The 12,005-nt window shown below is 42.4% G+C and overlaps 2 protein-coding genes across 2 annotated transcripts in view; one reads left to right on the top strand and one right to left on the bottom strand.

Annotated features, from left to right (window-relative positions):
• The first annotated feature begins 308 nt into the window (after window positions 1–308).
• GZMA (granzyme A (granzyme 1, cytotoxic T-lymphocyte-associated serine esterase 3)) lies at window positions 309–7,209 on the top strand. The gene is made up of 5 exons (XM_008594190.1): window positions 309–378; window positions 3,271–3,409; window positions 4,869–5,010; window positions 5,203–5,472; window positions 7,048–7,209. The coding sequence occupies exons 1-5, from the start codon at window positions 309–311 to the stop codon at window positions 7,207–7,209; spliced, it is 783 nt and encodes a 260-aa protein (XP_008592412.1).
• Window positions 7,210–8,853: 1,644 nt separating this feature from the next.
• The window catches only part of CDC20B (cell division cycle 20B), a 14,451-nt gene continuing 11,299 nt past the window's right edge, over window positions 8,854–12,005 (bottom strand). Inside the window, exon 6 of the mRNA XM_008594191.1 lies at window positions 8,854–9,024. Coding sequence (XP_008592413.1) covers window positions 8,885–9,024 — 140 coding nt within the window. The 3' untranslated portion in view covers window positions 8,854–8,884. The remainder of the gene's footprint in view (window positions 9,025–12,005) is intronic.

Raw genomic sequence — 12,005 nt, forward strand, 5'->3', positions numbered from 1 at the left:
TTCGAAATCTTAGCTGAGACATTTACAACCACTTACTGTGCACTATGATCTGATGGCAACAAGGTCCCCTTGCCCCCTCCCACCCTGTAGAATGACTATGCTCCCCCTCAGCAGCCCTCACAGAGGAAAGCATTACCTTGGCAATGAGCAAGTGTTCACTGTTCTCACTTGTGTTTAGTTTCCTAATGCTGAAGTTTGAAATTTGAAAGAAAGGAAACCACATCCTTTGTACTCTCACTTTATAAATAGAGGCGATCAAGAACTGAAAACAGATTTTCATGTTGATTGATGTGGGGACACAAGCCACAATGAGGAACTCCTACAAATTTCTGGCATCTTCTCTCTCAATTGTCATTTTTCTCCTGCTAATTCCTGAAGGTAAGTGATTCTTGTCATTTTCATAATAAGCATTAAGCAAAATGGAGCAAACTTTCAGTGAACCTTTGGTAATGTTATCTTACTAAACTAAGATTACCCCCCCCCCCATAGCTTAAAATGTTTAGCATTCTTTCTAGGATTCTAAATACATCTTTATTTTAGAGTGAAAAAAAATCTTTCTTTGGGGCCGGCCCGGTGGCGCACTGCTACAGTGCGCCGCTTGAGAGCGCAGTGGCGCTCCCGCCAAGGGTTCGGATCCCACATACAGACCGGTTCCCGCTCACTGGCTGAGCGAGGTGCGGGCGCAGCACCGAGGGTTGCAATACCGTTGCCGGTCCCGGTCCGGTACGGGCGCGACACTGAGGGTTGCGATCCGTTGCCGGACACAAAAAACAACAAAAAGGAAAAAAAAAATCTTTCTTTCTTTTTTGTAATTTCTTTATAAGAGATAACAGAACCACCAATGTTTATTGCTGCCAACTTGTAGCTTGAAAATTGCCAGAAAGGATTATGTAAAAATGAGCAAACAAACAAAACACTCTTGAGTTAAGGAAACAAATAGAACCTTTCAGGAAAGGCATAGTAGTGCCTTAGTCAGTTCAGCCTTTCTTGCAGCAGAAAATGCATAGATAGTTTTAAAGGCAAGACAAATCTAACCTGGACACCAAAAGTGAATCAGGAATTATTTGAATTTTTATAATTATTTCTCTCATCTAGAGTCTCCTCGGGAATACATTAGGACATTAGAAAAGTTCCCACATCTACTCTTTGGAAGTGCTATGGTATTTTTTATTAATCTACTTCTTTGGTGTACCGATGGTAACCAATATTCATGCTTTCGTGTGAGTTCCAAAGCATGGGTTGAAATGCTGTAAAATTCATGGCATAATCACTGGAAGGGCAAGTGCTCCTAGGTAGCTATAGATCTTCCTTGAAGAACCCACTAAGAAGTAAGGACTACTCTGGGCTGGGGTAAAATGGTCTGACAAACGTAGAGCCAGCCATGGTTTTTCCCCAGGGCCCATAGGCTTTTGGAGGTAGGAATAGTGGGCAGGGGCTGATGTAATAACATGTCTTGCCAGGAATTCCCAAGGAAGTTTACAGGTTTATCTTACACCTAAAAATGAGAAGAAGAAATTTTAAAATAACAAGGTTGCAGGACATTTGAGCCAAAAGGGTGGGCATATTATAAGCATGGCATATATGACTATATTCACGCATGTTAAATCCTCCATAACGGTGACAACAGGGCAGATTTTAAAAAAAAATCCAACCATATCTTTTCTTCAAAGGCAACAACAAAAGCAGCTTGCTCTGCTCCACTTTGGTTCCTGTGTTCAGAGAGAGCAAGGCGGACCCAAAAAATGAACAACACAGCAAAGCAAGGCTCAATGCTTGGGACCAAGGGTCTCCACCTCACACACATTAGGATAATTTGGAGGGCTTTTAAAAAATACTGATGTTGCAGCTTCAGCCTCAGAAGTTCTGACTTAATTTAACTCTAGGTGGGGACCAGGAATTTCTAGTTTTTAAAAGCTTCCTACCTACTTTAACCCTACCCCAGACCCTTCTAGGAGTGGTTGGTGGCAAGAGATGTGGACTTATTTCTGAGGCTGACATATTTGCTCACTAAACAAACACAGAACTCTGCAAAAAGGAATGTTTTATTGAATTTATCATTTCTGCAGTCTGGAAAGTCCAAAAATTCACCTTTGGAATCTATCTATACTTGACTCACTCTAGGAAAAATTGGGATGTGGATGAAGTCCTCTTGGTTTTTATAAGTTCCTTACCTTTTATTTCCAGAGCCTAGAATTTTCCCTTCCCAACTCCTTTCTGGAAAGCACAGATCCGTGGTCCCTCTCTTCCCCTTACCCACACCCTCATCAGACCTTATGAAAGGCTTCTACATCTATGAATTCGGCAATGTGTTAGTTTTAACTATGGAATAAAAGACACTGTTCCCTATTTTTAAAAAAATGGGTCTCAGCCAACAGTCAGGAGAAATATTTTAGGAGAATCCAAGAACATCTGGTGTAGAAGGTGGAGAGCTGAGAGTACATCACAAAGACATAAGGTCCTCTCAACCAGCAGGTATGGTTCCCTTGTGTTTAGGTCCCCTTGCTCCCTAACAATGGGTCTATACTCCTAGTCTATCACCAGGGGAATTTTACGAAGGCAGAACTCTCTACTTATAGAAAATTCTCTCCTTCCTTCCCCTCCGTCATTGGAAAAGGTCTTCGTTTAAACCATGTGGCGTAGTCTGGAGACTGAAGGGGAGCTTTGGGTGCAATAGACGTTATTGTCAACTTACAAGAATGGTGTAGGACAGTGCGGACAGAATAGTTGAATAACCAAGAGTCTCACGATGATCTCACAGCCGGGGTCACAGCTAGAGGTGCTAATGTCACTTTGCAAGATGTGGTCTCGCTAGGGCTTGGAGTGGAAAGGGAAGTTCTCAAGCTTCTAAAGTCCTCTCTGCTTCCCCCCAAATTAACAGTCTGCCAGAAGAGAGTGGGGAACTCACAGTTGTCATGGCCACCAGCATCTCCTTCACCGACTGTTGCTGGTATAGACCAACACACAGCTCTCTATCCCTTACAATCGCTGAGGCTGGTGGTTTGTGACACATTTCCAGCCTAATGATCCCTGGAACAGCCAATGGCATGGCTTCTGTGGGCAAAAGAGCAGGACCCTCTCTGAGTCCAACAGGAATGGGATTAACATTCAGATGTTTGAAGGTCTACATGGAATAAAAGCAGCAGGGTGGGAAATGCTCTCATCCACGCTTCCTCTCCAAGCACGAAGAGCATGACTGGTCTTAGAACCATGGCTTTATATGGCATTCTTTGGGGTGGGCACCAATCTGATTTGCCTTTTTCTATTGAACAGATGTCTGTGTGAAAATTATCGGAGGAAATCAAGTAACTCCTCATTCAAGACCCTACATGGTCCTACTTAACGGAGAACACATCTGTGCTGGTGCTTTGATTGCAAAAGACTGGGTGCTGACTGCAGCTCACTGTGTCCTGTAAGTGCTTGAGTTTTAAAAAAATGTTTGTGGAGATATTCTAATTTGGAGAAAGACTAATAAAAAGAGTAAATTCCACTAATCCACAGTAGGCTCATGTGTATTTTCACATCACTTAAATCTTTGGAGACTTCCTTTAGCCCAAAAGGAAGTGAAGCCCAGACTTGCCAAAAAGAATCAGGCCAATGAGGAAGCAGCACCCACAGCTCTCCCTGCAGGTCTCCATACAACCACCAGGTAAAGGTCTGCAAAGCTTTGCTTCTGGTCATGACAGCTTGACTGGATAGAATTAGCCACAGCCTGGAAGGGGAAAACTTCCAGTGCCTCCTCAGTGCCCAGGCACAACTGCCAGGTAGAAAAAACTTGTTTCCAGTGCCTTCCTGTATCCCTAGTGAATTCTTCTCACATCTTCGGCTGTCTCTTAACTCCTATTGACCACTACCTTCAAACTTCTTCTTGGGTCTGATCTTTTCTCCACTCCCTAAATCAAGCCTCTAAACCTGGGCTGTGCAATATGATAGCCACTAGCCACATGTGGCTATGTAAATTTAAGTTAATTAAAGTTAAATAAAATTCCAAATTTAGCTCCTTGTTTGCACTAGCCATACTTCAAGTCCTCAGTAGCCATGTGTGGCTACTGTCTATCATACTGGACAGTGCAGATTTATAGAACATTTCATCAGCAAAGTATGCTCTACAGGAGCACTGTTCTAATGTCTTAAGTGAGACCAATCTCAGCCAGTGTAGTGGGAAAAAGGCAGTGTGAATATCGGACTGGTATAGTTTATACTACTAGGTCATAGATGATGATAGCCTTAATCATCAATACATCAGAGAGTATATTGATTTTGTTAATCAAAATGAACCTTTAGCATGGGGTAAAAGAAGAAAAGACTCCTGGGCCCCTCCTTCAGACCACCATCTCCCCAACATACACACACTCAACACCATGCAAGTAGGGCCCTCCTCTGCTGGGCAATCTGTTTGGGAAAGTTTTCCCATTCAAGGTGACTTAGTTGTTCTCTTACAAAGATCCCTTCAATGCATTACCCTACAACTATCAGGTGCCTTTTGCTTCTGTCCCTGGACTACTGAGATCTTTGTTTTCTAGTATCTGCAACCTGATTCTCTGTCACAGCCAAGCTGGGGGTGGGAGGGTGGGGCTGGCAAGCCCAAGACTTAGCTTTGCTGCCATGGAATTCTCCTATTTGTTTTTCAATGAACCTGTTTAAGCATTTTATAAATAAGCTGGTGGTGGTGGTGGTGATGATAATGATGATGGATTCATATACATCTTACCTTTTATTCTTTAAAGCACGTGTTTTCTTTCTGAGTCACAAAGAAATATCTTCACAACAAGTGTATTTACACATGGGACAATGAAGCTGATCAATACATAATATGCTCAGCTCCTGATTAAAAGAATAAACCCAGTAAAGAGTGTTGTGTCTATTCTCAGGAACAAAAAGTCCAAAGTTGTTCTTGGGGCTCACTCAATAACCAAGAATGAGCCAGAAAAACAGATAATGTTCATTAAGGAAGAGTTTCCATATCCGTGCTATGACAAGGACACACATGAGGGTGATCTTAAACTTCTGCGGGTACGTACCTTTGATTGTCTTCTTAACAATCATAGAACCTCCTACAATCTGGCCACCTACATGGAAACCTTTCCTCGGTGCCCCTATTGTTACAAATTCACATAAGGAGGTCCTTCAGGGTTGGGCTAGAATTTAACTAAAAATGTTAATACTTACCTCATTCTATTGACCCTTTTGCTTGTCTTCCAACAGCTGAACAAAAAAGCAATAATTAACAAAAACGTGACTATCCTTCATCTACCTAAAAAGGGGGAGGATGTGAAGCCAGGAACCAAGTGTCAAGTTGCAGGGTGGGGGAAGTTTCACAATAAGTCACCTCAGTCCGATACTCTGAGGGAAGTCAATGTCACCATCATAGACAGAAAAATCTGCAATGATCAAAAGCACTATAATTTTCATCCTGTGATTGGACTGAACATGATTTGTGCTGGAAGCCTCCAAGGTGGAAAAGACACGTGCAATGTAAGTACAATAAGATTCCACATTTGAGCAGTTGGAATAAGTCATTCAGATAAAGAAAATATAATGTCATGCTTTATTTTCTCATGGCATTGGCTTCTACAGGGTCCTAGTGCTTTCTGAAAGAAATTTGATGAAACCCCCATCAAATAAACTAGTATGCTCAGCTGAAGTAAGTTGTTAAAAATATGAAGTTCACTACTAGTACATGGGTTGACCTACTATGTATTCTTGATTTTATATCAGAAACCAGAGAAGCAATGTTTTTTCTCATTTTTCATATTAACATATATAGATCTAAACTTAAAGATATTCAACACTTAGGAGAGTGGAAGTCAGGGTTCCTCAAGGGCCTTCAGTACCCTTTCCCCATCTCTGCAACCCCCCAAAAATTCCTCTGCCATATACCTGGGCCTGTCTGAAATGCCTGTCATTCCCAAGCCTGGCTGAGGACCACAGGCTAGAACCCACAGCTTCCTAGAGCTAAGCTCATTCCCCAGTAAACAATTTCCAAGCATGACCCACATCAAAGAATGTGTAAGCCTCCAGCCCAGAGTGCCCTGAGAAGGGGCAGGACAGGGCTCTGCTTAAAGATAGAAGTAGAAAAAAACACTTAGATTTTTAAGCTCTTGTCATTTCTCACCTTTCCCAAAGACCCTATAGAATCTAACCAGAAGAGCAGGAGTGTGCAGTGTGCATGGTTTGAGAGTTATCAGGGAATGAAAGATCCAGTATCTGTCCTTCCTAGGAGCTATGTCTTGCTTTCAGGACCAAGGCTAACCAGAATCTGAGAAAAGATGGAATTTGTCTTTAGCACCCTTCCGCTTCCTCTTCTTTGCCCTTCCTCACCATTCCCTCCCTTGTCCCCCACTCTGGGTACCCAGGAACCCAGAACTTTCATGCTTTCAGAACCCACATGCAACATCGTGAGGCCAAGATGCTAGTCCCCCTCCCATTAACCACCATCTACTGTCAAAGTCTAGCAATCCTTTCTGTTCTCTCAATGCCCTGGCATTGATGGTTGATGAATTAAACCTCAAGGACTAATTCTGCACAGTCGTAGGCAGGGGAAATATACCTGGCTACGAAGAACTCTAGGTTCTCATATGGCTCCTTATTTCATATACTCATAAGGCCAACTTTTGCCTGAAAGGGGTTGCTTTGGTTTTGTTTCTTTGGGAAGACAATTATCTGCTAGAGGAACCAGAAAACATGGTTTTTATTCTTTGCCTCAATGTACCATCTGCACTTGACTATTTTACACTTGGAGTTATTAAACATTTTGAGAAAATGACAAATAACCAGGAAGATTTGCTTTCTGAAAGCAGAGAACCGGTCTCAAAATTAGTGGATAATAAATGATACAAGTTTTATTTCCATTTTCACTCGTTTATAGATAAGCCAAGTGAGCCAATTTAAAAATATTAAAATATTTCCAAACATTTTGGTTTTTAAGCACCAATTTTCAACTAAGTTGGTCTTAACTCCATATTAAATGCCGTAGAATGTCTTCCATTTCATTTCACTAGTGGCCGTGTTCGACACCGGCCCCACCCCACCCCTCTTGCCTTCCTGCAGGGAGACTCTGGAAGCCCGCTGCTGTGCGAGGGAACCTTCCGAGGTATCACTGCCTTTGGCCTTCCCCAGAAATGCGGAGACCCTCGAGGGCCTGGCGTCTACACTCTTCTCTCAAAGAAACACCTCAACTGGATCATTGAGACTATGAAGGGGGCAGTTTAGAGAGCTGTATTTCATTTCACTTGCTGTCACTTCTTAATCTTATCATAAATAAAGTCAATCAGTATGACTATACCCAATTTCTTTTCTTTTTTTTTTTTTTAAAAAAAGATGACCGGTAAGGGGATCTCAACCCTTGACTTGGTGTTGTCAGCACCACACTCAGCCAGTGAGCAAACCGGCCATCCCTATATAGGATCCGAACCCATGGCCTTGGTGTTATCAGCACCGCACTCTACCAAGTGAGCCACGGGCCGGCCCCCCAATTTCTTTTCTATAAAGTTAGTGGGTGGATCTGCACCGGCAGAGTGAAGCAGAGTCACATGGCATGTGCATAACATTCTAAGTCACGCCAAAAAGGATAATGTATCCTCCCTCAACCCCTCAACTTAGTTGTCCAAGGCACAAATAAGCACATTAAAACTAAAATAACCAAAGATCCACATAGTAGTAAAAGATTTAAAAAACAACTACAATAGTATGTTCATACCGAATGGGTGATTCAAACTAATGTCAAGAATTCATACCCAATAACATCATTTCAAAACACTTCCTGGAGAGGTCAGGACCTGTGCCCAGGTGTAAAGAAAAGGGAGAGAGGAGCAGGAATTCCTGATTAGAAGAAAAGCTCCAACGAAGGTACCAAGGCAAGAAATTGAAAGACTTAGGTAGCAGATGAAACATTAAAAACACAAAACTGTTGACTTACCAAGCTTGAAGGAAACTTAGCAGTGATCAAATCCAAATTCTTATTCTTGCAGACACTGCTACACATCTGAGGTTACACACTGTGTTTATAGCAGAGCCACGGCAAGAATAGGTTCCCTAATTTCAGGTCCTGGGCTCAGGGCTAGAGAGGTTGAGACCCGGGGGTTAGGTAATAGAGAGTCATGGAGAGTTTATGAGCAGGGGACAAACAGGATCTGCACAGTGCTTTCAGAAGTTTAACCCAGCAGTGGGGTGGAGACTCAAGAAGACTAAAAATAGGAGAACCAGTTAGAAGGCAATTACAATGGACTGGCCTTCAGGTATTCAGGACATTACTAGTGAAACAAAAGAGAAGAGAACAAAGGTTGAACCACGGATGCACAGAGCACAATAGTCCATAGGCTCCCTAGTGACTTGGAGACTAGAATAAGGATGAGACCACTAGGAGGGAAAAGGGATTCCTACAGAAGAGCTAATTCTGAGAGGAAATAATATGCATGCTTAACATACTGCCTAGCATATAGTAGGATTTTAATAATGTTTTTCAAGTGAATGAGTTGTGTTTTCAATGTATTGAGATAGAGCTAAAGACAGGAAAGGATCTCAAAAAGGAAATACCCATAGGCAATCAGAAGTATGAGATTGGAGCTTGGGAGAAAAGTCAGGTGGGAAAGAAGTGTTTAGAAAGCTTTGCTATGATAATATTCTGGCTAAAACAGTGAACATGAATCTCTGAAAAGGAAAAGAGAAGAAGAAAGAGGGGGTGGGAGGAAGGGGGGAGGGCAAGAAAGCAGAGAGAAGACAAGAAGTCACAGACAGTCCCTGGGAAATGCAACGGGAGGAAGCAGAGCACGTAAAGCAACTGAGAAGGAAGGTCAGGAGGACAGGCACCGGCAGCAGGAAGAGCTCTTCATCTTGCTTGACACTCCACCACCCCATGGAGAAGACAAGGCGATGTCATTGTCCTCACTTAGAAATGAGCATGCTGAGGCTTAGAAGGGCTGGAGGACTGGTAGCAATTCCATACAGAGGCTGTCCCATCAGCTGCAGCAGAAAACACCCGGGTCTGGTCTGGACTCAAAGCCAGGTGCAGCACTCTGCCTCTGTGGCCTGGGGAAAGGGGGAAAGACAGTTAATAGTTCAGGTGACAAGAGCTGAGGACTGTAGGCAACCTAAGGAGGGTCTGCACACCCCATGCCAGGCTAAAGGGCTTCCCACACCCTCCAGGTTCGGAGCGGTCTTCCACTGAGCCCAGCTGGGAGAGCACCAGTCAGGTCTGACTCAGGCACCTCTCCAGTGACTGAGGTTTTGCTTCACTGTTTCCCCTTCTGTGCTCTTCCCCCGTGTTAGTGTCCTGTGGCTGCCATAACAAATTACCACAAACTGGGTGGCTTCAAACAACGGAAATTGATTCTCTCTGAGTTCTGGGGTGGGTAGTCTGAAATTGAGGGGTCAGCAAGACTGCACTCACTTGGGAGGCCCTAGGGGACATTGTGCCTTGCCTCTTCTAGTTCCTGGCAGCTGGTGGCAACCCTTGCTTTGTGGCTGCATCAGTCCAGCCTCTGCCTGTGTGCTCACATCATCTCCTCTTCTGTGTGTCTCTTCTTCTCTGAGTGTCTCTTATGAGGACACTTGTCAGTGGATTTAGGGCCCACCTGGATAAACCAGGATGATCTCATCTCAAGATTAACGTAATTACATCTACAAAGACCCTTTTTTCAAATAAGGTCACATTCACAGGTTCCAGGGATTTGGATGTGGATATTTTGGGGGAGACCATATTTTAGCCTACCATACCACTCATGCCCCATACTGTCATTAGTTCTATCTTCTCTAATCCACCAACACCCAGGAAATGCTATTGCTGTACTCCTGCCACCCAACCATCCTTCTCCCAAAAGTCATCCCCTTGGGACCCAGGCTTCAAGAAACTAATCAAATAAGTTGATGCAGCATAATTTAAAAGGACCGAAAAAAGCTCTCCCACAAAGCATGCATGAGTCTCACTTATGGAATTCTGGAGACAATACCCCTCCTTCTGTTATCTAACTGATTATTCCTAAAGAACATTCTGTGGTACAATAGTTCTACACAAGGTTAATAGGTATTAAAAATGAAAAGAGTGTTTAACATTCACATTAATTTAGGAGCCCCGGATTAAGAAAATTAAACATGTTTCCCTAGGACTTCTTTACTTTAGGACTGCTATATACATTATAAATGTTTCAGAGATGAGGCTATGATAAGCAGCATTTCTCTAACTAATTTGACCACAGAGTCCTTTTAACTTGAGCATCTCAACAGAATACTGTTCCTTGAAAAATGCTTTGCAAAGCTTAGCCTAATCCAACTGTGACTCTAATGATCAGAACCGTAGGCAGAAATAGACAAAGCTGACTCCATGAAACCAGGCTGAGGCTGGGAGGATGGGGTAGGGGAGGAGGTCAGCTAAGTGTTTGAGTAGATAGGTATTTGGGGCACAACTAAAATCAAACTAGATGTGTGGTCACCTCTTCAAAGAACAAGTACTGCTTAACAATTTAATTGAGAGCTGCAATTTCAGGAATAATCTCATACCCTGATACAAGGTTCTCAGCAGAAAAGCTTGTGATAACCCTATTCTAGGAGTGTGAAAACACTATTCTACCCCTGAAGGAGACATATCTTAGGCACTTAGGTGCTTTTCCATCTACACACAACATTCCCAATGCTCTCCTTTGTGCCTATGTGTGTGCACGTGTGTGCGTGCGCGTGCACACACACACACACACACACACACACACACACACACGCCAGCAAGAGGAGATCCTAAGGGGACATGGGATTGGCCCTGGGTGTGTGGGTACATGAAGTTTAGATTCACGGATTCAACGCAGCCCCCTTATTTTACAGGTAGAGAAAAAGATTTAGGGAATCAAATGTCTGGCCAAGGTCACAGAGCTAATTAATGGCAGAGCCAGAACTATGATTTAATTCAGTGCTCTAACCATTAGACCACACTTCAAACCCAGAGCAAAGATCTTTTTTTCTATTGAAGGCCACTGTTCATTATTTAAAAAAAAAAAAATTAAAGCCATAAAAATGAAAAGCAACTTGAGTCAGTTGTTTAAAAAGAATAAATATATAATATTATGATACTAACACTTTTAAAATAAACCTAAGAAAGAAAAGTCTATTCAATAAATATAACAGGCAATAAATATGCCTTTTGTTCCTTTGTGTTAAGAGAAAGAAAAAGACAGAAAAGGAGTAGCACAGGAAGAGAAGATCCCAAAGCTTTTTCAAAGCTGGCTTTGAAAACTATCTTGATTTAAAAATTGAATAGCTACTTCTAGAACTTGTTGGGAAAATGAAATTTGGATTGGAAGCAAAGGCACTCTTGAAGTTCTTCTCTCACATCAGTGACAATCTTAATTTACTAGATACTTAGTAGGAAATGCCATTTTTATCTCAGAAAAAGGTCCTCTTTTAGAGTTTACATCCCCAAGTTCCGAGTATATTGTCACTGGAAGCAATGAAGGTTTGGTTTCTTAATGCAGCTGTTGTCACAAATGAGATCATATACTGACACATGTGCTAGGGACTGATGAAACCAAGTCAAAAGCCAGATCTCACCTAAAAGCTAGAAAGTTAGCTACTCCTGTTTCAATGCTTAGAAATTAAAGTCTTTGGTAGGTAGGAACAACTGTAAATTATCTTTCTTCTATAAGCAGGGTGGGTGGGGCCATTTTAACTGACCATGGCTAACAAGGTTAGGCTTCATAAGGGTGTGACCAGAATCTAGAATAGCTTTTCCCACACTTTTTGACCACAACCCACTGTCAAAACTACATTTTATCTAGAGACCGCCCAGGTAGGCATATATACTCATATAACCCTAACAAAAGTTTCACAAAATAATACCCATTTTTCCATTCTATCTCATTTTTTTATTGCTCATCTTGACTCATTACATTCAAAATCTAAGGTCACAACCACCAGTTTAGAAGACTTGATCCAGCTCTCAATCACCAGGGTGTATATCAAGAGCGCTGTCCTTGACCCACAACAGAAATTAAATACCTAAGCAGTCCAATGCCACATAGCTGTGC

Source organism: Galeopterus variegatus, unplaced genomic scaffold, assembly GCF_000696425.1.
Source record: "Galeopterus variegatus unplaced genomic scaffold, G_variegatus-3.0.2 Scaffold10322, whole genome shotgun sequence".
NCBI classification, from domain to species: domain Eukaryota; kingdom Metazoa; phylum Chordata; class Mammalia; order Dermoptera; family Cynocephalidae; genus Galeopterus; species Galeopterus variegatus.

Excerpts from the sequence above, each read along its gene's own strand:
- GZMA (XM_008594190.1), top strand. The coding sequence starts at position 309 with ATGAGGAACTCCTACAAATTTCTGGCATCTTCTCTCTCAATTGTCATT. Across the intron at positions 379-3,270 it reads TCTCCTGCTAATTCCTGAAG|ATGTCTGTGTGAAAATTATC; the intron begins GTAAGTGATTCT and ends TCTATTGAACAG. Across the intron at positions 5,011-5,202 it reads GTGATCTTAAACTTCTGCGG|CTGAACAAAAAAGCAATAAT; the intron begins GTACGTACCTTT and ends GTCTTCCAACAG.